Source organism: Lagenorhynchus albirostris, chromosome 7 (assembly GCF_949774975.1).
Source record: "Lagenorhynchus albirostris chromosome 7, mLagAlb1.1, whole genome shotgun sequence".
NCBI lineage: Eukaryota > Metazoa > Chordata > Mammalia > Artiodactyla > Delphinidae > Lagenorhynchus > Lagenorhynchus albirostris.
The window spans coordinates 49,179,873-49,207,389 of record NC_083101.1 but is presented as its reverse complement, the minus strand read 5'-3'; the positions used below and the strand labels follow the sequence as shown (position 1 = coordinate 49,207,389).

At 37.8% G+C, this 27,517-nt stretch overlaps 1 protein-coding gene across 1 annotated transcript in view; it reads left to right on the top strand.

Moving 5' to 3' along the window:
• MAMDC2 (MAM domain containing 2) overlaps positions 1–27,517 on the top strand; it is a 164,411-nt gene that overhangs the window by 131,852 nt on the left and 5,042 nt on the right. The window contains exons 12-13 of the mRNA XM_060154991.1: positions 1,378–1,530; positions 25,939–26,198. Coding sequence (XP_060010974.1) covers positions 1,378–1,530; positions 25,939–26,198 — 413 coding nt within the window. The remainder of the gene's footprint in view (positions 1–1,377; positions 1,531–25,938; positions 26,199–27,517) is intronic.

The window sequence follows — 27,517 nt, the reverse complement described above, 5'->3', positions numbered from 1 at the left end:
TTCTATTATAATTCCTTTTGTTATTATTATTGTTGTTGCCTCATACGCATGCAGATTTTCAAGAAATATTGGTGAAATTATTATACATAGACTAGGTAAACATATCATATCTAAATGATAATAAATAAATATTTTCCAAGTGAATTAAATGACAGTGGAACAATGGAGCAAGCATTGATGATAGTGACAAATATTGTGGCTGTGTGTTGGACCTTATGTCTAATGAGAAAATTGTGCATACCTCAACCCAAATCATTGGTTTCTATCTACTAATTACCACTGCATCCTGAGTCTCAGGGTATCCATTTCTTTAACAAACAGGCAAATTGTGGCATCAATTTGGCACCAGAGAATAATCTCCATGTTTATTTAATTAAAAGATAATTTGTTTGTAGTTGATTTGTGTGGCATTGCAAGAACAACATAAAACAAGATAAAAATCTCTACACTCAAGACATAGAAAAGGGAATGAGCCTTCATTAGCTTGTAGTGTATATAAAATAAAAGAAGTAAAAGAATTATCATGCAAGAGATGGAAAAGATAAGCTATTTATTAGAGAATCTAGAGGTAGGGAGGTACAACCAAAGAAGTCCCCAGGAAGTTGGGAGGTGACACCACTCTAATAATAATCATTATTACAGTTATTGAAGATAACACCCAAAGACATAAACATTTGTTTTTGGAAATGGAAAATAAGCCTCCAGGTAGCAAAACACCAAGTTCTAATATATATTTAGCTAATATTTATTGAGAACTTCATGTTCTAAATATTTTACATACATCATCTTACTTAATCCTCACAACCCCCTGAGGTGGATACCACTAATATTCCCACATTACAAATAAGAATGCTGAGGCACAGAAAAATTCAGTAACCTGCTCCGCACATATTAAGCTATGTCTCCAAAATCACATTTAATTCTTTCACATTCTCCCCCTCCTCCAAAGCAGTTATAGAGTTGCTCTGAGGATTCCCTTCACTCATTCTGGATTTCTGAAGAATGCTCCTGCATGCCGTTTTATTATTTTTATGTTTCCATAGAGGCAACATACCTCCAATTTTCAGAGCTTTATAAGCTCATTCACACAAATAAATTCACAAGTCAGAGAAAGTTTCTTTCTCAAAGTATTCCCATACTTTTGGATCTAGATTTCTGATTGTTCTCTGTCTCTCTGGCAGAACCTAGGGTGGAGTCCAGCCTCTAGCTGGAAGCACCAGCGTGGCTTAGGTGGGCTTCTGGTGAGGGGGCTGCCTCTTCATGTGGGGCCTGTGGCCAGACGACACCCATACGTGCAGCACGTGCTTCCAGTGAGCCTTGGAATACATATTCATTGAAAGAGCCTCAGCAATTGCATCACCTGCTGTTTCCTTGCAGAGAAGCTTCCAACTCCACCCGGAGAGTGTACTTTCGAACAAGATGAATGTGCATTTACGCAGGAGAGAAGGAACCGGAGCAGCTGGCACAGAAGGAGGGGAGAAACTCCTACCTCCTACACAGGACCAAAGGGAGATCACACTACTGGGGTAGGTGAGTTATGCCACATGGTGCTGTTTCCTAAGGAAACCAGAAGTAGCATTCTAGGGGTCATTTACTGCATTTTGAAATGGGAAAAATGATGTGTCTAGAATGAACTGCGCGTGGGATGCTACACATGTGGGGTAGGTAATGCAGTATGTGCATTTAAAATCATTCTTTCTGTTTATTACATTGCTTATATATCTTGCTGGAAAAAGGATTTAAAGAGCTTACAAAAATATGCACAAAGACAATTTAATTAGAGGTAGGTTTAAAAATAAAAGAGAGATGGACAAAGATGAAAAAAAAGTATATGATGATGTAAACTTAAGCCCAGGACTCAGACCTAGTATAGAAATATGCTGGCAGACAGGGGAGGAGATATATCAGTTTGAGTCCTCACTTTCTAGAAACTGAAAAAGATGGAAAACTCATCTGTAAAACATGACTTACAGTGTTCTTAGGATAGAAACAGATGAAGCAGTCCATCAATTGGTGGAGGCAATAAGGAGGTGCATTTTCTGTAGAAAATGTATAAACTACAATAAACTAGGCTAAAAGTTGATCTACTTCTTATTATCACCATGTGTCAGCAATTGTAAACAATGTCAGTGATAAAAATACTCCCTAAAGAATAGACCTTTCTCACTGATCCTCTCAATTTTACTTGGTATACCAGTTGGATAACAGCACATCATTTGGCCCAGAAAAAAAGAACTATCCCTGATGCTAAGATTATAGAGATATTTCCTGAAGGGTCCTTACAGAGAGTTGCATAGTGCTGTTTCTTATACTCTACCTCAAGATAAGTCTAGGGAATAACACCACAGAGCAACCTATAGCATAACCTATTTGTTGAATTGGCTTAATTTGGTAGGGTGCAATCAGGAACAGCTTTGTTTTTTCTTTCCAACACTCTCTTCAAACATACGCTGGAGAATTCTCCCTTCCCCACCCCTTGGCAGATCCCATAGCTTCTCAGTCTGGTTGAGGTATAGGAGCCGCCACACATTCAGGTATGTTAAAAAGTCCAATTCAAATTAAAACTTCAGTTTCTCATTCAAGCAAATCATCTTTCTCCCTCAGCATGGGCCTGATTCATAGTTTGGAGATGATAAAAGGGAAGACTCTCTGTGCTTTAACTGTGTTTAACTTTCAAACAGCTGAGAAACCATGTTGAAGTATGTCTCAGAGCCATCACCCAGGGGAAGAAAGGGAGAAGCATTTGTCCACAGGTTCCCTTCCTGCACTGGCCAGGGATAACTGTCCATTCAGCATTGGCTACTCTCTCTTCCCTTATTTCTAGGTTACATTTGCATGGGTGCTGAGTGATTCTGCCGAGGGCCAAGCCCAAAATGACTGCACAAAACTTAGCATCAAATACAGGAAGTAACAGGCAGCTGGCATGGGCCCAAGACAAGGCATCTATCAGGTGCATCTGAGTGAAACTGTTTAAAGACTGTGTAGAATTAGTTGTAGTAATAGTGACTAGAATAAGAGACCAGTGAGACAGAAAATCTGTAGTAGTGAACAGAAGCATCTCATATGGCCACATCTAGGAAAGTGGTGGGCTATGACAGAGGACAGTCAGATGAGAACCAGATCACCAAGAGCCTCGTCTACATGCTAAGGAATTTGCATATTCACTCTTTGTAGAAAAAGCATTCATTGAAAGGCTTTAAATGGACCATTTTAGTGGTCCCAAAGCAAAATGATGAAGCTTTACTTGATAGTTTTCCCAATAGACATCATACTAGGCACCACTTTCTTAGCCATCCTGCTTAGGGGCTTTACATCTAACACTATCCTCAACATCTGTCTAAGTCATCACAAAGGTCTGGGAAAATGAGAAGCAGTTCGATCTCAGAAAAGGCTTGAAACCCTTCTCTAGTGGCTCTCTCATAAAGATGAGGGTAGACAGAGGCAAATTGGGTATGAGAGCCAGGACTCAAACACAGTTCTCTTGATTCCGCCTTCATCTCAGGTGATACGTAAGGTGAGGTCTTGGGCATTTATATTCAGATCAGCTTGAAAAGAAACAGGCCAATACCATGAATGAATGACTTTTGTTGAATGTTGTACAATATGAAAGAGTATCAGCTTCATAAATCAGAGACCAGTTGTCAAAAACATTATAAGAAAAAGGATTATCACATCTAACTCCTTTATTAGGATTAGAATTGGTTCTATATCAGGTAGCTTTTAGTGTATAGCAAACACCCCAAAGCTTAGTGGCTTAAGATAATAACCACTTATTTCACTCACTATTCTGCAAGGTGGCAATTTGATCTGGGCTGAGCTGGGCAGTTCAGTTCTTGGTTGGTCTCATTCATGCACCTGAAGCCATCTGCCAGGTTAGTGAGGAGCTGGCTAGTTTAGGGGGGCCTCAACTGGGATAACTTGTTCTGCTAGCTCAGATTCAAAGAGTGAGGAAATGGACTCTATCTCTTGATGGGAGGAGCTACTGGATATAGGGAAGGAATAATTACGGCTATTTTTGCAAACAATCTACCATAGATTATATCAGCCTTCAAAATGGTCCCTCCTGAACGGGTTATTATTGTGGAATCTTGTAAAGTCACTTGCATTGATGGTAGAAGTGCTAAATTTAGCAAGTAAAAGTACGTGACACCCAGTTAAATGTGAATTTCAGATAAACAATGAATAATATTTAGTAGAAGTATATCCAGATTTTGGACGTAATTTTGAGTGCAAGTCATGGAAACAAAGAACATTAAAACCAGAAAGGACCTTAGAAAACACATGGCCCGGATGTTGCAAATTCAGATGCAGTCATGTGTTAGGAAACCATGTCTTTAGCAGGAGGGCTGTTATGTAACAGAGTGCGGTGGGGACTGTGGTTTGCTGATGTATGTGCATCATCTAAAGGTACTCAAAATCAAGTTTTAAAATTATTGTGATACCTAGATAAGTATCTGCAACCAAGTTTAGCTCAGATGCTCCCAGGTTTTACCTCCTAACTGAGGTTATTTGATTCAACAAACTGACATAGTTAAAGGGGGGTCTAGGACTGGAACCAGACGATCATGACACCCAGTTCTGCACTCTTTTCCTACACTGAGATGCTTTTCCTTTATCCTTACTTTGACAACTACTCAGTATTAGTTTAGAACTTGGGTTGTAATCCAGGACCCCTAAATACCCAGCCAGGGATCTCCTAGATACTGCTAGAAAAGTACATTGCTCTTCATTTTTTTAAAGTAAAATACTTACTGAAGTATAACATGTACATAGAAAAGTGCTGCAAATTTCCCTCTAAATGCAGTTTTAGCTGTAACCCACATGTTTTAATAAGTTGTGTTTTCCCTCTCATTCAGTTCAAAGTATTTTCTCATTTCCATTTTGCTTTTTTCTTTTATGCATAGGTTATTTATAAGTGTATTGCTTAATTTCTAAATATTTGGGAATTTTCTAGTTACTGTTTTTAACTTGTTTCTAGATAATCCGACTATGCTCAGAGAACATACCCTTAATGATTTCAATCCTTTGCAATTTGTTGAAATGCCCAAAAAAGAGTCAATTTAGGTAAATGTTCTATGTGTGTTAGAAAATAATGTATATTTTGTTGTTGTTGTATGAAGTGGTCTGTATATGTTGACTGAATCAAGCTTGTAATCCTGTTCCTATTTTCTATATTTTTACTGATTTTTATCTGTTCAGTTGAGAGGTGTATTAATTTCCTATTATGATTGTGAATTTATTTCTCCTTTCAGTTCTATCAATTCTTGCTTGTATATATTTTGAACCTATGTTATTAGGCATATAGAAACTGTATTTTTTAAGCCCCAAAAGATATGACTGGTTTGGTTGCTTCTATATTTATTCACATATTTCTCCATTCCATTAGTATTCATTCCTTCCTGAATTTCCATGTTTCTCTCTTGAATTTTTTTTTTTTTTTTTAGGAAATATTTCTCTTCTGCCAGAAGTATTTTCTTCTGCATCTAGTGTTTTGTTTGGTTTTGGTTTTGGTTTGGGGTTGTGTGTGTGTGTGTGTGTGTGTGTGTGTGTAAGTCCACTGCTAATGAATTCTCTCAGTTTTTGTTTGTCTGAGAATGTCTTTATTTTTTCTTTACATTTGAAGGATGTTTTTGCTGAGAATAGAATTCTAAGTTGACAATCATTTTTTTAATCAGACCTTTAAAGATGTCATTCAGTTGTCTCTGGCTTCCATCATTTCTATTGAGTCAGTTTTCAGTCATATAGTTGTTCCTTTGAAAGGGTACTTTTATTCTCTGGATGCTTTTAATATTTTCTTCTCATGTTTTGTTTCCAGCATTTTAAACTGATTTGCATGTGTGTAGTCTTCTTGGTAGTTATTCTGTTTGGGGTTCATTAAACTTCCTTAATCTTTATGTTGAGTTTTCAAAAATGCTTGACCTTTATCTTGTCAAATATTGCTTCTGCCCCACTTTATCTCCTCTCTTCCTGAGAGGCCAATTACATGTACATTAAAAGATCTCACCATGTATTATACATCCTGTATGCTCTTTTACAAAGATTTTCTTTCTTTTTGTTCTTTCTTCAGCTTGGATATTTTCTATTGACCTATTTTTTTTTTAGTTTGCAAGTCTTTTTTGCTATGTCCAGTATGCTGTTAAATTCAATGATTGAGTACTTAATTTTAGTAATTCTATTTTTCAGTTACAAAATTTCCATTTTTTTTACTATTAGCTTTATTAAGATAGAATACACACACTATACAATTCACTCTTTTAAAGTATACAATTCTGTGGTGCTTAGCATATTCACACAGTTGTGCAACCATCACCACTATCTAATTCCAGAACATCATTATCACCTCAGAAAGGAACCTTGTATACATTAGCACTCACTCCCATTCCCTCCCCAACTCTTGCCACCCCCATCCCTAGATAATTACTAATCTACTTTCTGTCCCTATGTATTTGCCTATTCTGGATCTTTAATATAAATGCAATTATACAACATGTAGTTTTTTGATTGGCTTCTTTCACTTAGCATAATGTTTTTAAGGTTCATCCTAGTAGCATGAATCAGCACTTCATTTGGTTTTATTGTGATTATATTCCAATGCATGGAAATACCACATTTTGTTTATCCATTATTTAGCTGATGAACATTTTGTTTATTTCTACTTTTTGGCTATTATGAATAATGATGCTACGGTATTTGCAAAAAGGATTTTGTGTGAATATAAGTTTTCATTTCTTTTGGTTGTGTTGGGTCATATGGTAACTTTATATTTAAACATTGAGGAATTGCCAGACTATTTTGCAAAGTGATTGCACAATTTTACATTTCCACAAGCAGTGTGTGAAAGTTTCTCCTTCACACATATTTCTCCATATACTTATCATACTTGTTGGTTTCTGCTTTTGATTATACCCATCTTAATGGATATGAGGTGGTATCTCATTGTTTAATGTCTGTTTTGTCAAATATTACTGTAGCCACTCCATTTCTATTTTAGGTACTGTGAGTGACATATCTTTTTCCAACCTTTCACTTTCAACTTATTTGTGTCTTTTTTTTTTTTTTTTTTTTTTTGCGGTACATGGGCCTCTCACTGTTGTGGCCTCTCCCGTTGCAGAGCACAGGTTCCAGACACGCAGGCTCAGTGGCCATGGCTCATGGGCCCAGCCGCTCCGCGGCATGTGGGATCTTCCCGGACCAGGGCACGAACCCGTGTCCCCTGCATCGGCAGGCGGACTCTCAACCACTGCGCCACCAGGGAAGCCCCTTATTTGTGTCTTTGAATATAACGTGTGTCTCTTGGAGGTAGCATATAACTGAATCTTTTGAAATCCATTTTACCCGTCTCTACTTTTTGATTAGAGTGTTTAGTACATTTACATTTAATGTGATTACTAATAAGGTAGAATTTATGTCTGCTTTTTTCGTATTTGTCTTCTGTATTGTATGTATTACAGGGGTTTTTTTGTTCCTTTATTCCTCTATTACTGCCTTCTTTTGTGTTTAATAGATACTTTCTAAGATAACATTTTAATCTCCTTATTGTTTGTTTTACTATATATTTTAAAGGTGATTTTCTTAGTATTGCCCTAAAGATTAACATTAACATCTTAAGACAATCTAGTTTATATTTAATATTGACTTAATTTTTTCATGGTATACAAAACCTCCTCCTTCCTTTGTACTATGATTGTCATGTACATGATATCTTTTACATTATAAGCCCATAGACATGATTTTTAAGTTATTGCCTTATGCAGTTGTCTTTTAAATCAGATATTTTAAAAAGAGAAACAAAAATACATTTATTCTGTCTTCTATATATACCTATATAGTTACCTTTATCAGTGCTCTTTCTTTCTTCATGTGGATTGAGTTATTGTCTAGTGTCCTTTCATTTCAGCTTGAAGGATTCCCTTTAGTAGGTAGTGATGAATTCAGTATTTGTTTGTCTGGGAATGTCTTAAATTCTCCTTTGCTTTTAAAGGATACTTTTTCTTGATATAGAATTCTTGGTTTTCTTTCAACACTTTTGAATTATGTCATCTCACTGCTTTCTGGTCTCATGTTTTCTGAGGAGGAGTCAGATGTTAATCTTATTGAGGATCCCTTGTACATGATGAGTTACTTGAGTCACTTTTCTCTTGCTTTCAAAGTTTTCTTTGTCTTTGTCTTTGTCTTTCAGTAGTTAACTGTGATTTTTCTAGGTGCATGTCTCCTTGAGTTTATCCACTTAGAGTTGTTTGACCTTCTTGGATGTGTAGATTAATATTTTTCATCAGGTTTGGAATATTTTTGGCCATTATATTTTTTAAATGTTCTTTTTGCCCCTTCCTCTCTTTCCTTCCTTCTGAGACTCCCATTGTGCATATGGTAATACACTTGATGCTGTCCCACCAACCTCTGAAGCTCTGTTCATTTTTCTTCATTCCTTTTCCTTTGTTCCTCAGATTGGATAATCTCAGTTTACCTGTCTTCAAGTTTACTGCTTCTTTCAACTGCTAGTTCCAATCTGTTGTTGAGCCTCTCTTGTGAATGTTTCATTTCAGTTATTGTGCTTTTCAAACCCATAATTCCTAGTTGGTTTTTTGTAAATTCTCTTTTTAATGATACTCTCTATTTGGTGAGACATCACTCCCATACTTTCTTTTAATTCTTCAGGCAGAGTTTCTTTTAATTCCTTGCACATATGTATAATAGCTGACTTAAAGTCTTTGTCTAGTAAGTTCAATTATAGACTTCCTTAGAGACAGTTTCTATTGACAGCTTTTTATCTTGTGTATGAGCCACAGTTTCCTGTTCCTTTGTGTGTCTCATAATTTTTGTTAAAAACTGGTTATTTTTAATACTACAATGTGACAGCTTCCCCTCCTCCCAACATTTTGTTGTTGTTGTTGTTGTTATTGCTGTTGTTCCTGCTAGTTGCTTGTTTAGTGACTTTCCTGAACTAATTATATAGAGTCTTTATTCTTTGTTGTGTGTGGCCACTGAAAAATATGCTCAGCTTAACCATCAACTAACGACTGAAGAGAGATTTTTCTTAAATGACTTGAACCAATACATCTCCCAGCCCTTGCAAAGGTGCTCTGTGTTTGTATTGGGGCATGGTTTCAATGCTCAAGTAGACAATTTACATCTCTGCTAGCCTTCACTTTTTTCTTGTTCAGAGACTCAAAGTCAGCCAGGTTAGGACCTTCTCAGTTCTCTCCTGGGTATGTGTATATCTCTGCACATGTGCATCGTTTTCTAGATTGACAAGAATATTTTGGAGTTTTGCAAAGCCCCCCACAGACATATCATTCCCTAATTTTTTCCTGAAAATTTTTTTGTCAGCCTTTTGTTAGCTTCCATTATTAATAGCACCTTAGGCAATTGCAATGTTAAACAATTGTTTGATTGTTCTTGGCAAATGCCCGTGAGATAAGGCTGTTCATACAGAATAAGGTTTACCTCAGTCAGGTTAAATAAAGACAAGGTGTGGGAATGAAACTTGCCAAGCAGGTCAAGTAATGACAGTTTTCTGTATGTATGTATGTTATGTGTGAATATTTATCTATATAGTATATAGATATATAGATATGGCACTGGAATGCTGTTCAGGAATAAAAAAGAATGAAATCTTGCCATTTGCAACAACATGGGTGGACCTTGATTGCATTTTGCAAAGTGAAATAAGTTAGAGAAAGAGAGACAAATGCCATATGTGCTCACTTATATATGGAATCCAAAAACAAAACAAAACACCAAATTCATAGATATATAGATAGATTGATGTTTGCCAGAGGTAGGGTGTGGGGAGTGGGTGAAATGGGTGAAGTGGTCAAAAGCTATCAACTTCCAGCTATAAAATAAAGTCATGGGTATGTAATGTACAGTATGGTGACTATAGTTAGTAACACTGTATTGCATGTTTGAAAGTTGTTAAGAGAATCGGTCTTAAAAGTCCTCATCACAAAACACACATACACAATTTGTAACTGTGTGTGGTGATGGATGTTAACTAGACTTGCTGGAGTGATCATTTTTAAATATATACAAATATCGAATCATTATGTTGTACACCTGAAACTGATATAATGTTTATTGACAATTGTATCTCAATTTTAAAAAAAGGAAAAAAAGAATTTGGGTAGTCTTAGTCTTGGGAAGGCAGAGGAGAGGAAGGGTATTGCTTTGCTAAATGTGGATAACTTTAAATGTTTTGCCTTATCTTTTCAATCTATCCTCTATTGTTGAGGCCAGTAAGGAAATGTAAAACCTCAAAATGAAATTTTAAACAGCGTTTCCAATGGAGTAAAAAAGACTTTGTTGCATAGTCACAACTTAGCTCACCATTTCCTTGGAGGGAGGACTACTGGCTGCTCTATTTCTGAAGAGGAGAGAGTGGAAGGTACACAGCAGAGTCCAGAAGAAATTCCATCCTGGCGGATGAGAGACTCCCTCTTGCAAGAGCACCGGAATCACAACCAACTGCTGAACAATCATCGTCAGGGAGACACTGGAACTCACCAAAAAAGATACCCCACATCCAAAGACAAAGGAGAAGCAGCAATGAGATGGTAGGAGGGGTGCAATCACAATGAAATCAAATCCCATAACCACTGGGGGGGGGGTGATTCACAAACTGGAGAATACTTATACCACAGAAGTCCACCCACTGGAGTGAAGGTTCTGAGCCCCACTGTCAGGCTTCCCAACCTGGGGGACCAGCAACAGGAGGAGGAATTCCTAGAGAATCAGACTTTGAAGGCTAGACGGATTTGATTGCAGGAATTTGGCAGGACTGAGAAAAACAGAGACTCCACTCTTGGAGGGCACACACAAAGTAGTGTTCGCATCAGGACCCAAAGGAAGGAGCAGTGAACCCATAGGAGACTGAACCACACCTACCTGCTAGTGTTAGAGGGCCTCCTGCAGAAGTGGGAGGCAGCTGTGGCTCACCACGGGAACAAGGACACTGGCAGCAGAAGTTCTGGGAAGTACTCCTTGGTGGGAGCCCTCCCAGAGTCCACCATTAGCCCCACCAAAGAGCCCGGTAGGCTCCAGTGCTGGGTTGCCTCAGGCCAAACAACCAACAGGAAGGGAACCCAGCCCCACCCATCATCAGACAAGCAGATTAAAGTTTTACTGAGCTCTGCCCACCGGAGCAACACCCAGCTCTATCCACCACCAGTCCCTCCCATCAGGAAGCTTGCACAAGCCTCTTAGATAGCCTCATCCACCAGAGGGCAGAAAGCAGAAACAAGAAGAAATACAATTCTGCAGCCTGTGGAACAAAAACCACATTCACAGAAAAATAGACAAAATGAAAAGGCAGAGGACTATGCACGAGATGAAGGAACAAGAGAAAATCCCAGAAAAACAACTAAATGAAGTGGATATAGGCAACCTTCCAGAAAAAGAATTCAAAATAATGATAGTGAAGATGATCCAGGACCTCGGAAAAAGAATGGAGGCAAGATCGAGAAGATGCAAGAAATGTTTAACAAACACCCAGAAGAATTAAAGAATAAAAAATCAGAGATGAACAGTACAATAACTGAAATGAAAAAAACACTAGAAGGAATCAATAGCAGAATAACTGAGGCAGAAGAATGGATAAGTGACCTGGAAGACAGAATGGTGGAATTCACTGCCATGGAACAGAATAAAGAAAAAAGAATGAAAAGAAATGAAGACAGCCTAAGAGACCTCTGGGACATTAAACGCAACAACATTTGCATTATAGGGGTCCCAGAAGGAGGAGAGAGAAAGAACCCGAGAAAATATTTGAAGAGATTATAATTGAAAACTTCCCTAACATGGAAAGGAAATAGCCACCAAGTCCAAGAAGCACAGAGAGTCCCAGGCAATATAAACCCAAGGAGAAACATGCTGAGACACATAGTAAGCAAACTGACAAAAATTAAAGACAAAGAAAAATTATTGAAAGCAACAAGGGAAAAATGACAAATAATATACAAGGGAACTCCCATAAGGTGAACAGCTGATTTCCCAGCAGAAGCTCTACAAGCCAGAAGGCAGTGGGACGATATATTTAAAGTGATGAAAGGGAAGAACCTACAACCAGGATTACTCTACCTGGCAAGGATCTCATTCAGATTCAAGGGAGAAATCAAAAGCTTTACAGACAAGCAAAAGCTAAGAGAATTCAGCACCACCAAACCAGCTCTACAACAAATGCTAACAGAACTTCTCTAAGTAGGAAACACAAGATAAAAAAAGGACCTACAAAAAGAAACACATAACAATTAAGAAAATGGTAATAGGAAAATACATATCCATAATTACCTTAAATGTGGATGAATTAAATGCTCCAACCAAAAGACACAGGCTTGCTGAATGGATACAAAAATGAGACCCATATATATACTGTCTACAGGAGACCCACTTCAGACCTAGGGACACATACAGACTGAAAGTGAGGGGATGGAAAAAATATTCCATGCAAATGAAAATCAAAAGAAAGCTGGAGTAGCAAGACTCATATCAGACAAAATAGACATTAAAATAAAGAATGTTACCAGAGACAAGGATATTACATAATGATCAAGGGATAAATCCAAGAATAAAGATATAACAATTTATAAATATGTATGCACTCAACATAGGAGCAACTGAATACATAAGGCGAATGCTAACAGCTATGAAAGAGGAAATTGATAGTAACACAATAATAGGAACTTTAACACCTCACTTACACCAAGGGGCAGATCACCCAGACAGAAAATTAATAAGGAAGCACAAGCTTTAAATGACACAAAAGACCAGATATAGATAATTGATATTTATAGGACATTCCATCCAAAAACAGCAGATTACACTTTCTTCTCAAGTGCACATGGAACATTCTCCAGGATAGATCATATCTTGGGTCACAAATCAAGCCTTGATAAATTTAAGAAAATTGAAATCATATCAAGCATCTTTTCCAACCACAGTGCTATGAGATTAGAAATCAATTACAGGGGGAAAAAACGTAAAAAACACAAAGATATGGAGGCTAAACAATACATTACTAAATAACCAAGAGATCACTGAAGAAATCAAAGAGGAAACCAAAAAGTACCTAGAAACAAATGACAATGAAAACATGATGATCCAAAACCTATGGGATGCAGCAAAAACAGTTCTAAGAGGGAGGTTTATAGCAATACAATCCTACCTCAAGAAACAAGAAAAATCTCAAATAAACAATCTAACCTTACACCTAAAGGAACTACAGAAAGAAGTACAAACAAAACCCAAAGTTAGTAGAAGGAAAGAAATCATAAACATCAGAGCAGAAATAAATGAAATAGAAACAAAGAAAACAATGGCAAAGATCAATAAAACTAAAAGCTGGTTCTTTGAGAAGATAAACAAAATTGATAAACCTTAGCCAGACTCATCAAGAAAAAGAGGGAGAGTACTCAAATCAATAAAATTAGAAATGAAAAAGGAGAAGTTAAAATGGACACTGTAGAAATACAAAGCATCGTGAAAGATTACTACAGGCAACTCTATGCCAATAAAATGGACAACCTGGAAGAAATGGACAAATTCTTAGAAAGGTATAAGGAAGAAATACCTTTTCCAAGGTATCTGGAAGACTGAACCAGGAAGAAATAGAAAATAGGAACAGACCAATCACAAGTAATGAAATTGAAACTGTGATTAAAAATCTTCCAACAAACAAAAGTCCAGGACCAGACGGCTTCACAGGTGAATTGTATCAAACATTTAGAGAAGAGCTAACACGCATCCTTCTCAAACTCTTCCAAAAAATTGTAGAGGAAGGAACACTCCCAAAATCTTTCTACGAGGCCACCATCACCCTGATACCAAAACCAGATAGAGATACTACAAAAAGGAAAATTACAGACCAATATCACTGATGAATATAGGTGCAAAAATCCTCAACAAAATACTAGCAAACAGAATCCAACAACACATTAAAAGGATCATACACCATCATCAAGTGGGATTTATCCCAGGGATGCAAGGATTCTTCAATATACGCAAATCAATCAATGTGATACACCATATTAACAAATTAAGTAATAAAACCATATGATCATCTCAATAGATGCAGTAAAAATTTTTGACAATATTCAACACCGATTTATGATAAAAACTCTCCAGAAAGTGGGCATCAAGGGAAACTACCTCAACATAATAAAGGCCATATACCACAAGCGCAAAGCAAACATCATTCTCAATGGTGAAAAACTGAAAGCGTTTCCTCTAAGATCAGGAACAAGTAAAGGATGTCCACTCTTGCCACTCTTATTCAACATAGTTTTGGAAGTCCTAGCCATGGCAATCAGAGAAGAAAAAGAAATAAAAGGAATCCAAATTGGAAAAGAAGAAGTAAAACTGTCACTGTTTGCAGATGACATGATACTATACATAGAGAATCCTAAAGATGCCACCAGAAAACTACTAGAGCTGATCAATGAATTTGGTAAAGTTGCAGGATACAAAATTAATGCACAGAAATCTCTCTCATTCCTATATGCTAACAATGAAAGATCAGAAAGAGAAATTAAGGAAACAATCCCATTCACCATTGCAACAAAAAGAATAAAATACCTAGGAATAAACCTACCTAAGGAGGTAAAAGACCTATACTCAGAAAACTATAAGACACTGATGAAAGAAATCAAAGAAGACACAAACAGATGGAGAGGTATACCATGTTTTTGGATTGGAAGAATCAATATTGTGAAAATGACTATACTACCCAAAGCATTTTTTGGACTACAGATTCAATGCAATCTCTATCAAATTACCAGTGGCATTTTTTACAGAACTAGAACAAAAAATCTTAAAATTTGTATGGAGTCACAAAAGACCCCGAATAGCCAAAGCAGTCTTGAGGGAAAAAAATGGAGCTGGAGGAATCAGACTCCCTGACTTCAGATTATACTACAAAGCTACAGTAATCAAGACAATATGGTACTGGCACAAAAACAGAAACATAGATCAATAGAACAGGATAGAAAGCCCAACAACAAATAAGATAAACCCACACACCTATGGTCAACTAATCTATGACAAAGGAGGCAAGGATATACAATGAAGAAAAGACAGTCTCTTCAATAAATGGTGCTGGGAAAACTGGACAGCTACATATAAAAGAATGAAATTAGAACACTCCCTAACACCATACACAAAAATGAACTCCAAATGGATTAAAGACCTAAATGTAAGATCGGACACTATAAAACTCTTAGAGGAAAAAATAGGAAGAGCACTCTTTGACATAAACCACAGCAAGATATTTTTTGACCCACCTCCTAGAGTAACAGATAAACAAACAAAAATAAACAAATGGGACCTAATGAAACTTAAAAGCTTTTGTACAGCAAAGAAAACTATAAACAACATGAAAAGACAACCCTAAGAATGGGAGAAAATATTTGCAAATGAATCAACAGACAAAGGATTAATCTCCCAAATATATAAACAGTTCATGCAGCTCAATATTAAAAAAACAAACAACCCAATCCAAAAATGGGCAGAAGACCTAAATAGACATCTCTCCAAAGAAGACATACAGATGGCCAAGAGGCACATGAAAGACTGCTCAACATCACTAATTATTAGAGAAATGCAAATCAAAACTGCAATGAGGTATCACCTCACACTGGTCAGAATGGACATCATCAGAAAATCTACAAACAATAAATGCTGGAGGGGGTGTGGAGAAAAGGGAACCCTCTTGCACTGTTGGTGGGAATGTAAATTGATACAGCCACTATGGAGAACAGTATGGAGGTTCCTTCGAAAACTACAAATAGAATTACCATATGATCCAGCAATCCCACTACTGGGCATATACCCAGAGAAAACCATAATTCAAAAAGACACATGCACCCCAATGTTCATTGCAGCACTATTTACAATAGCCAGGTCATGGAAGCAACCTAAATTCCCATCGACAGATGAATGGATAAAGAAGATGTGGTACATATACACAATGGAATATTACTCAACCATAAAAAGGAACAAAACTGGGTCATTTGTAGAGACGTGGATGAACCTAGAGACTGTCATACAGAGTGAAGTAAGTCAGAAAGAGAAAAGCAAATATTGTATATTAATGCATATATGTGGAACCTAAAAAAATGGTACAGATGAACCAGTTTGCAGGGCAGAAATAGAGACACAGATGTTGAGAACAAACGTATGGACACCAAAGGGAGAAAGTGGCGGTGGGGGGATGAATTGGGAGATTGGGATTGACATGTATACACTAATATGTATAAAGTAGATAACTAATAAGAACATGATGTATAAGAAATAAATAAATAAAATAATTTGGCACATGCCTCAAGGGAAGATTGCTCACTCTGCTGTGTGTATCATTTCTCACAAAACTTGATCCTCAAGCCCCAGCTGCTTTTGCAGCCCTGAACTCCAGTTTTTATCATCCCACAGTGAGAACTGTTGGTTTCTCTGCCTCTTAGCTGCCCTCTGCTTAACTTCTAAACTGAATAGGCAAATGCCCCAGTGGGGAAAGCAGCTTGAAGAATGTTGAGTTCACTTCACTGACCTTCCCTTGTCTCAGGGATCTTGGCCCCTCAAGTTCTTGCTGCTTGGGAAGCTCTCTGACAACTTCAAAACAGATGTTTTCTAAAAAAAGTTTATCCATTTTAAAAATAATTTTTCTCAGTGGAAGCGTAGGTCAGCTACAAGTTACTCAACATATCCACAAGGGAATGTCCCTGGTATTTCATTTTTTTAGCATCATATATTTAAGAGCATGATTGTTATACTCAAAATTTGAAGGCATTTGCTGTTTTCTTCTGCACTACAAATCAACCCATCATAATGTTTTTGAATGAGCTCTATGTGTCTCTGGTCTCTTTCAACTGTATTCTTTTGTTGATATTTCCTGGCTGTTCTACCCAAGATCTTGCTGTATCTGGTATTACGTTATTGCACGGTGTTCTGTCTTTGGCAAGGAGTAGTAGAAGCAGAATATTAAAATTTACATTTATACTGCCTTTGGCTATGAACTGTCTGAGAGACTATTCTACTTTTTTCCCTTTATAACTCTCAATCTTGAGTAATAAATATTGGGGACAACTATCATAGTAAAAAAAATACTGCAAATGCCTTTTAAATTTAATTATGGTAGAAACCACTTAACAATTACCTCCTATTTTTTATTTCATTTTATTTATTTTTGGCTGCGTTGGGTCTTCGTTGCCGCATGCAGGCTTTCTCTAATTGCAGTGAGCGGGGGCTACTCTTCATTGCGCTGTGCAGGCTTCTCACTGCGGTGGCTTCTCTTGTTGTGGAGCATGGGCTCTAGGTGCATGGGCTTCAGTAGTTGCAGCACGCAAGCTCAGTAGTTGTGGCTTGTGGGCTCTGGAGCACAGGCTCAGTAGTTGTGGCGCACGGGCTTAGTTTCTCCGCAGCATGTGGGATCTTCCCGGACCAGGGCTCGAACCCATGTCCCCTGCATCGTCGGGCGGATTCTTAACCACTGCGCCACCAGGGAAGTCCACCTCCTATTTTTTTTTAAAGAAGTGACTTACATAGTAAATGTACTTACGGTTGCTTAGATGAATGTCACTAGAATTTCTCTTCAACAGGGATATGGTCTGAAGTAATAAGAAAATGTAATTGGCTTAGTAACAGTTCATAGATTTATAGGATGCTGGAGGTAGACAAGATCTTATAGATCAGTTAAGACAACATACACATTTTAAATATTAAAGCACTGAAACTCATTCAAAGTAATTTTAATTATTGTCTGCTTGGATCCTGGGAGAGCAATAGCAAACCTGCCTGTGATTAGATGTACAATTTAAACAATAATGAAATTACATCCAAAAATGTCTTCTATTGCCTGCATTGTTGAGTTTTTACTATTTTTACATTTAGTCCTAACAATCTTTTCTATGTCTCTTTTTTCAAATACAGGCTGTAAAATAATGGCAGGGTACAAAATTGGCTGAATTTCTTATTCCATACTTTAATAAAGTGACAGGCTCAAATGCTGGACCAGCAACAGTATCTTTCTCTTCGATGACTGGAGGGTATTTGTTAGGTGTTAGTGACAGCAGAATCTTTTTTGAATGCAATGCATTCTGGGACTTTCAGAGGATATACCTGTACTCATATACTGCATTCTGCCTTTTTACTTCCCATCCTTAAAGCCTGTCAATTTACACTTGGAAGAACATATACAAGAGAAAATAGAGGAGAGGCATACAAAGCTATTTTACAGACAACTACATTAGATGGTCAGTAAATATAGGTTCATTAAATTAAAAAAGGAAGTTCAGAAAGGCTATGATATAGTTTATTGTGTGTCTATCAGAATCAATACATCATCCTACATAGCAATTCCAAGGGAGCCGTAGTTCCTGACTCACTAACTGCTGATGCAGTTTCCAGTTCTAGGGCGTAGCATGGTGTATGTGGTCTAGTGGAAAGACCAATGGGTACACAGTGAGCTGACTCTTCCACTTGCTACCTGCATAACCTGGAAAATGGTCACATAACTTCTCTGAGCCTCAGTTTCCTCATGTGTAAAATAAATACAACAGTGGATGCCCTGCTAATCTCTTAGGGCTGCTGTGATGATTAACTGAGGTTATATTTCTGAAAGGCTTGATACTATATAAACTCCACTGAAGTGAACAGTATTACTATTTTTATAATGAGTGACTAGTTTACAAAATCTGATGCTCATCTCTGGGATACTTTCTTGGACTCGGTGTTTTGTGTCACTTGTGCCTTTATAAATAGAAAATCATGGCCTATGCTTACAAATAAAATGACTTAGTAGAAACCAGAAGGTTTGGTAGACCTTAAACCAATGTTTTCCAGAGTACCACTGGGTAATTTAAGGGGTAAGTGGATGAATATTTTTGATAGTAATATTTATGTATAAGAAAAATATACAATCAGTACAGCAAAGCCATTATTTCACAGATTTATAGCTTGTTTTCTGTTTTCATGCTAACATGCATTTCCTATTTGAATAAATGGATTTAAGTAGCAAAACTGGAATCTATTTAAAGAAAAATATTAAATGAATAACAGTGCAGGTAGTATGTGGATAAGTAAATATATATATCATGATGGTAGTATTTGTGTGACTAAAGTTGGGGAAACATTTTCAATGTTTAAGTCAGTCATCTCATAGAATATGTCATTCTACTAGAACAACAACAAAGACAAAAAAATTCTAGCTCCACCATTCGGTTCCTTATTTAATAAAATAATAAAGGCACTTGTGACAGATAAATCTTGACTTGCATTGAGCTAGAATGGACTCTGGTGGATTTGTCTATCCATTTCTTGTCACCATCTACTTGAGTAGCTCTATCCTGGCAGAATCAGAAAGTTCCCTGACACTAATGCTATTTCTTTACAAGATAATGAAGACAAGTCTTAACAAAATTCCAAGGGTTTTATTGGCTATTGAAATTTTATTAACATTTATATGATGCCATGCTGTCAGAATTCTTTTTTTTTTTTTTTTTTTTTTTTTTTCCGGTACACGGGCCTCTCACTGCTGCGGCCTCTCCCGTTGCGGAGCACAGGCTCCGGACGCGCAGGCTCAGCGGCCATGGCTCACGGGCCCAGCCGCTTCGCGGCATGTGGGATCTTCCCAGACCGGGGCACGAACCCGTGTCCCCTGCATCGGCAGGCAGACTCTCAACCACTGCGCCACCAGGGAAGCCCCAGAATTCTTTTTAAACAATTGTTTTAGTTGCCCTGGAGTTTACATGGATTTTTGTGGCCAAAAGATAGTAAAATAAATAAAGGAACAGATAGCTATCCAGTTTAGTGAGAAAATGCCTTCAACTGTAGCATTTCCTAGCTCACTGAGTCCACCAGTGAATAGATTAAAAGTCATCCAGTCCTCCCTCTCTTCTCCCTACCACCAAATCCTAGAAAAGTAGCTATTCATCATTTTCTTAACAATTTCCAAAGAAAGAGACACCATCAGTTTCTTTTGTGGTACTGTTCAGTGTTTCAATACATCTTCTGTACTTCTGACAATTAAATTCTCTTCTGACATGCTACTTACTAAACGTAGGAGTCTTATGCACTTCTAAGAACACCCCCTTCTTGTGTGGTAGAAATATCAATGATACATTAAAATACCAAATAATGACATTTATTTATAAAAGTGTGCTGTCAGACAAAAGAAATTCAAAATTATATCTTTAATGTGTTGGTTATATAGCTGAAATTTAATAGCAGTCTCATTCAAGTCCTTGTCTTTTAAGAATTTTGGTACTAATATCCAGACATGTAATGATGCTACCCAACTAGGCTGTAACTATTGGGGCAGTTGGCTCCAGATTATTAAAATCTCCAATCTCCCTCAATCTTTTCATAACTTGTCACACTAGTTTCTGATATTGTCAGACTCTGCTTACACAAGAGAAGGCTTCTATGACAGGCTTTTAAAAAAAATAGTGGTAAAATATACATAACATAAAATTTACCATTTTAGGCATTTTTACATACGTAATTCAGTGGCATTAAATACATACATCTTGTTGTGTAACCATCACCACCATCCATCTCCAGAAATTTTTTTCATTTTCCCAAACTGAAACTCTGTACCCAATAAATAATAACTCCTCATTTATGACAGAGCTTTAAAAATCATTTAAAAGATATAGCAAAGAACAATTTTAGAGAGACGCATTTAGCAGTTGTTCTTCCCAAAGCATTGGTATCTTTTTTCCCTGATTGTTAAGAATCCTCTTTCAGCTTAATGAAGCAGCTAGCTATTCATTCCACACGGCCCCCCACTCCTTCCTGGCCCTGGTGAGAGGAGGCTGCTAGAGTAGAGGAACAGCTGCTTCACTGCTCCAAATTACAAATATGGTGTGTGTCTCAACACATCACAGCTGCTGAGCAAAGAACAGATGGGACCCTCATCTCCCAGTAGACCCATTGGAACCCCCGTCTTGAATGTTAAACAGTGATCCACAGAGAGAAAGTGATTTGTTTTCTCTAGTTAATAATCCCTTCTGCAGACTGGAATCCTTCATGTGCAGGAACACGTAAGCCAGTCTGAGGTTTCAGCACTGGGGCTCCTGGCTCCAATCCATAGCTTTTGTTTGCTGAGACAGACAGCATTTGGAGTTGGAATGTGGCAAAGCTTGTCAACACACAGGGCTTTTCTCTGCTTTCCAAACACATGTGAGGCAGACTGGCTCTCCGTGAAGCTGTGATCTTTTCTGGGGAAAGGAAGTGTCACATGCAAGTCAAGAAGCAAAACATATTTGGAATCAAGAGGAATAATTGGTCTGGGCATCAAAGGGACAAATTCTGATCAGTTGACAAATATGTTACAATTATTTTTAGGTATAGATGTTGATCTAGATTAGTCTAAATCAGTATTGCCTTATGGAATATGCATATGTGCTTAAAATAGAAACCGTTTAAAAAAAAACAAAAAAAAAAACCTGAAGGATTTTTGGAACGGTCAGCATTACTCAAGAAAAGCAGACTGGTGCCAGTGCCCCAGAGAGGCACAGTTATACTGACACTCCCCTGGATGTTACCCCTCTCTTCCAAAAGCAGCACAATTACACATGTCAACCACCTTAGGAGCTTTCATTTCATCTTTCATGGTGCTAAACACAACAATCTCTGGAACTGGAAGCCTTAGGTAATGGCTTCAGTCAGATAACCAAGACCCAGAGACGCATGAGCTGAAAGCATTACCAGAGTAATGCTTCATCCAGTTGAGGCTAAATGATTAGTGCACAGTACTCACGAAAGAAAGAATTCAGTTAGATAATCCTGGAGGTGATTAGAGGTTTACCTCTCTTCCAGGACCTCAGACTATTTTGGCCAGGACTCATGTTGTTATCACTGGGATGCACTATCATCACTAGACGGAAGATACTTCTTGGGTCATCTCTCACTTATGATGGATCTATTGCTTCCTTTCCACTCTGAAAACACTTCATGTTTTAGACCCACAATAGTCTCTACTTTCCAGTTTCCCAGTGACAGCATCTTTCAGAGGAGCCCTCCCCGCCCCACAACTGAGTGTTTCATCTTTAGCCAAGGTCCTTTTCTTAGGATTCAAGTAGGCTTTTGAGTGCCCCAAAGTCAGGCACCAAAGTTATTTTTCTTTGACTTTCTTCTTATTTACCTAAGAATTATTTCTGGAGGAAATATTTTTTAATTTAAACATGCATTAAAGTAGGGTTTCAGTTCACTGTGCTATACTAACTTATGTATAGGATAGTATGGAATACCTTTGTGCATAGTAGGTGAGAAACCGTGGTCATTTCATGCTTTGACTTTATTTTCCATGGAATTAAATTAAATACACCCTTCTGTAAGGATTTTGTGTATCTGTATTTGTTTATATCTAGTCTTGCTTAAGTTAGGAAATATTAGAGAAAAGAACAACAAAATTTCCTCTCATTGCTAAAGGTGTAAAAACCCCAGTGCTTCTTGTGTAGCAATTTTATTGCCAGTGAAAGAATGAAGATAATGAAGTTAAGAATGTGTGTTTGGTTAAAAAATACATCAGATGGTGTGGAACTAGCTTGAGAACACTTGCTTTGATATGACTTTAATTTTATCAAAACTTGGACTTGTTCCAGCTTTGCCTTGGAGCATCCTATTCAAGTACATGTCTCATTGCCAAGATCCTCATGCAACTGGAGGGACCTTGGTAGAGCCATGTGCTTTGGAAATGGTCAAACTGGTCTGTGGCTTAGAGCTGTGGAAAAAATTCATTTGTTCATTCAACAAATATTTATTGGGCATCTACTATGTTCCAGGCACTGTTCTAGGACCTGGAGGCATAGTGAAGTAAACAAGGAAATATCTCTGCCTTTGTGTGTTCCAGAGGAAGGAGACAAACATAAAAAATAGGAAAATCATACAGTATGTTAAGAGGCAATTAAATGGTGTGGAAAATAATAAATTAGGGTATAGAGAAAGAGGGGTGCCAGAGGAAAGGAATTGCTATTTGAAATGGTGTAGTCAGAATAGGCCTAATAGAAAAGGTAATATCTGAGCAGAGTTAGAGGTGAGAGAGTGAGACCTGAGATTATATGAGAGAAAAGCCATTCTAAGCAGAGTTTAGCACACACAAAGGCCCTGAGGTGGTAGTATACCTACTGTATTCCAGGAACACTAGGGAACTCAGTGTGACCACACAACCCAGAGTGAGTGAGGAGAAAGGTGGTAGAATCAGAGAGCTAAGAGAATGAGCAGGAGATCGTATGGGGCCCTAAACATTTTCAGGCGTTCAGCTCTCACTCTGAGTGAAATGCTGAGCCAATGGAAGGTTTTGAACAGAGGAATGGTAAAATCTAGCTTTTGTTTTAGAAGGTTTACTGTGGATGCTATGTTGAGATTAGATTGCAGAGAACAAGGGTAAAAGCAAGCAGACTAGTTGGGAAGTGTTGTACTAATCCACCTGAGAACTGACACTGGCTCAGACCAGGGGGTAGCAATGCAGGTGGTGAGGAGAAAAATGACTGGATTCTGGACATATTTTGAAGGTAGAACCAACAGGAATTCCTCACCATCTGGATGTGAAGAGTGAGAGGAGGCGAAGAGTGGCATATGATGCCAGGTTTGGGGCCTGGTCAACTAGAAAGGGTAGGATAGGATTTAGGGCAAGGCTGTTAGGAGCCTCGTTTTGACCATGTTCAGTCTGAGATGTCTACTTGACAATATGTGGAGATGTCTACTAGGCACTTTAAATAACAAGTCTGGATTTCAGAAAAGAGGTTGGAAATTTAAATTTGAGATATGACAACACAGAGCATTTAAAGCCATGAAACAAGATGAGATCACCAAAGGAGTGAGTGAGAATAGAGAAGTTCAAAAACTGGGCCTTGGAGCATTCCAGGGTCAAGAAGTCAGAGAAGAAAGGGTGAACTAGCAAAGGACTAAGCAGTGAGGTGGGGGAAAAACCGGGAGAGGTCAGCTTCCCACAGACCAAGATAAGAAAGTCCTTCTAGGAGGCAGGAGTGATCTACTCTGTCCAATGCTACTGATGACAAGAATGACCAGGACTGAAAATTGACCACTGGTTTTAGTAATGAGGATGTCATTGGCGAGCACGCCAGAAACATGACAATATTTTCCCAATATTTTAGAGCAGGTCATGGGGATGACTGGTTGACAAAGCCCACACCCCGTGACTCTGATCGCCCAGTTTTTCAGCGTGATAACTTTACTGAGTGAAACGCTGGGGGAAGGGGTTGCACAGTGCACACTATTTGATAAGACCAAATTGGGTAGGACTCTTTCTCCCACCCTTTTAATAGCATGTAGGATTCTCAGGTCTTTACGGAAATGAGGGAAAGGAAGAGGAGGAGTGCCTTGAAGGAGCGTAGGTGGAGCTTCTGATCAGTTCTGGTTGGGGTATCTCACACACTGCCTTTTGGGAAATGAATGGACCTCATTGATTAAACTTCAAACTATAAAGATGCTCTAGAAGCCATTTCATTTGCATGCATTATTTGGGATCTCTTTTTTTCCCTCAATGCAGCCATTAATTTCTGTGTGAAATAATAGATAACACTATGTAAAAATTATTTTCAGATTGTGTATGTAAAAAAATCAATATTGGCAAAGAAGACAATGAAATCACATACAAAAACCTGTGCATATTTTTTCAGGTAGAAGAGATATAAAGTTTTCATCAAATGAGCAAAGATTAAGAGCTACTTATGTAGAGTTCAAGGCTTTTTAAAAAATGAGCCACAGGTGCACAGAATTATATTATGGCTGTATTATTCTAGAAATTACTATTAATATATTGCCTGTTTCAGTAGCTTCATGGTAATTATTTAATACCAACCAGCTCAATTTTGCGGGGAAGGCTGATCTGTAGTTATGTCCCATTTCTGTGGTGTAAATATTTCCATCATGGCCCATTTCAAACTACCAATGTGAAGCCATTTGGACCTACCAACAGAAATCACACAGTTGATTGTTGGGAGCCAGTGGAAACAGGCTCCAACACACCACTGCCTTATTTACATGTGAACTAATTCCGCTTCTGCCTGAAACCAGTAAATTAAAAAGCAAACTAAAGTTAGGAAAGGAAAATGGAAATGTAAAGTGTTATATAATTAACATGTATACGATGTACAGTATATAGTATAAGATATATAATATATAAAATGTCATATATAATTATATTAAATATTATATAACTATATTTTCAAGAAGTGTCACAGAAAACCTCAGGAAAGAGGGCAGGACAGGAAACTCATATTTGAATATGTATTACATGTGAGCATATGTCGCACACATTATTTAATTCTCACACCTCTGTAGCACAGGTTTATTAATCCTTATTTTTAAATTGAAAATAGGTTCAGAGAGGATAATCCATTAGACCACAGTCACACAGACAACAAATGTTAGAGCCAAGACTTGAACCCAGATCTACCTGACTATTCCCCTAAACCAGTGTCTAGAAGCTCAGAGTATTGTCCACGAATTAGTAGGATAAGTTCTGATATGTTAATTGCCACCTCAGTGGCACAATACTAGTATATTTATTACCTCCTGTATATTAAACTGAATTATAAATTATTCCATGAAAACACTCATTTTGATGGTCTAAATTTTGTAGCATATTTATCCTCCTTGGATTATACATATTCTCCAAAATTATAAATCCTTTATCAGTACTGTAGTCAAGTCATCCATTGACTCTGATTTGTTTCCAAGAACACTACTCAAAAGAGAAAGAAGAGGGGAGGGATAACTTAGGAGTATGGGATTAAGAGATACAAACTGCTATACATAAAATAGATAAGCAACAAGGATTTACTGTACAACACAGGGAACGATATTTAATATCTTGTAATAACCTATAATGGAAAATAATCTGGAAAAATATACATGTATATATAAGAGAAAGAAGCGAATATAATTAGTGTCCTTTTTAACAATACCTGACGTTGAATTGCTGTCAAGGCTACTACATGTACATCGAGGCTTCCCACATGGTGTACGGACAAAAAGCACGACTCTTGTCCAGGCCTCTACGAGGAGTCACTGGAAAACACTGCTTGACTTTTTTCTACCACATGTATGGAGCAGGGACTGGCCTCCTGAATGTTTATTTGAAAAAGGAAGGTGACAGTGAAGAGTCCCTCTTATGGAGAAGAAAAGGTGAGCAGAGCATCTCCTGGCTACGAGTGCCGATTGAATACACCTGTGAGAGGCGACACCAGGTAAGCCAAAAGAGATAAGAATCAAGTGATGGGAAATGTTCCTTTAACCTTCTGATGCTCTTTCTTTTCCTTGCTACCATCAAGAATGTTTTGTTCTTTTTCAGGGTCATAGATAAAGGCAGTACTTGTTTAAGAGTAAAAATAATTAGTCTATATTGACTGAACCTAAGCAGTGAATGGGAAATTAGGCAGAAAGAGAAAGCTTTGGGTATTTATGCATAAAGTGATTTTTGCAACTCAGTGATGAAAGTGTATCTATTTTTGTCTTGGTGCATTCTGAGTGTCAGGTATATTCTGTGTATCCTGCAAACTTCCAAAACAGGATCTCTCTTTCTTCTAAACATGGTGTTACCTAATTAGTTGTTGCAGCTGCATCTTTCACTCATCATTAGCCACACACAAGGGCTTTTGTTGTAAGCGCCTATTTAACAGAGTATGTGGTCCAGAGTACATTTTTAAGCCTCTGTCCGCACTGATGCAGAAGAAACTAGTCTTGATCCTATGTCCTGGGTCTCCCCTTGGGTCTTCTCACGGGCGGTAGAAGACCTGCATCCTACAGGATCCCAATTATAAGGGAATCTGGACAGCAATAAGAAAGAGCCTTTTCAATTCCAATGGGTGAGATTAAGCAGCCAGTTAGTCTAGAAATCAGCAGCAGCCTCCTGAAAGCCACTGACTTCACCTGCCTTCCGTGAGCCAAGGCTCCAGAAAGCTCTGGGGAGATATCATCAGACCCCTGACTATTCCTGAAATTGCTCTATAGAATTCCATGTGTGACCTTCAGCTAAAAGCCCTACTTCCTGCTCATCCTTGCTTCTGGACCAGCACCCCTCAACTTCAACCACTGGCCGCTTGGTTTAAGCAAATCTTAAAGGAAGATTTAAGGAAGAAGTATCCAAAAGAAAGACATTATTTTACACCAGCCCTTAACCAAAATTAATTTTCCGCAGATCTAAATGGGAATGAATTGCAGAAGCTCAGGTGACCAGGTTACAGTGCCATCTAGGGTGCTGGATTGCTAAGAACAAATGACAGAGGGAAGATGTGCCATTCTTTACTGTTGGCCCATTATCTCGGCATGGATAAAATTATCTAAAACTTTAGCAAAGAAAAAAAGCCCCAGGAATAATTTTGATAGTGATTTAATATCTGCTTACAGAAGGAAAATGGATCACTCAGGAACTTATTGATTTCATTGATCATCATTCAGAGATGATGAATTAATTTTTTAGGCTATCAGGGCACTCATACTCCTACCCTATTCAAATGTCCTCAAAGTGTGGTCCTGAGACCAGCAGCAACACCTGAAATGCATATGC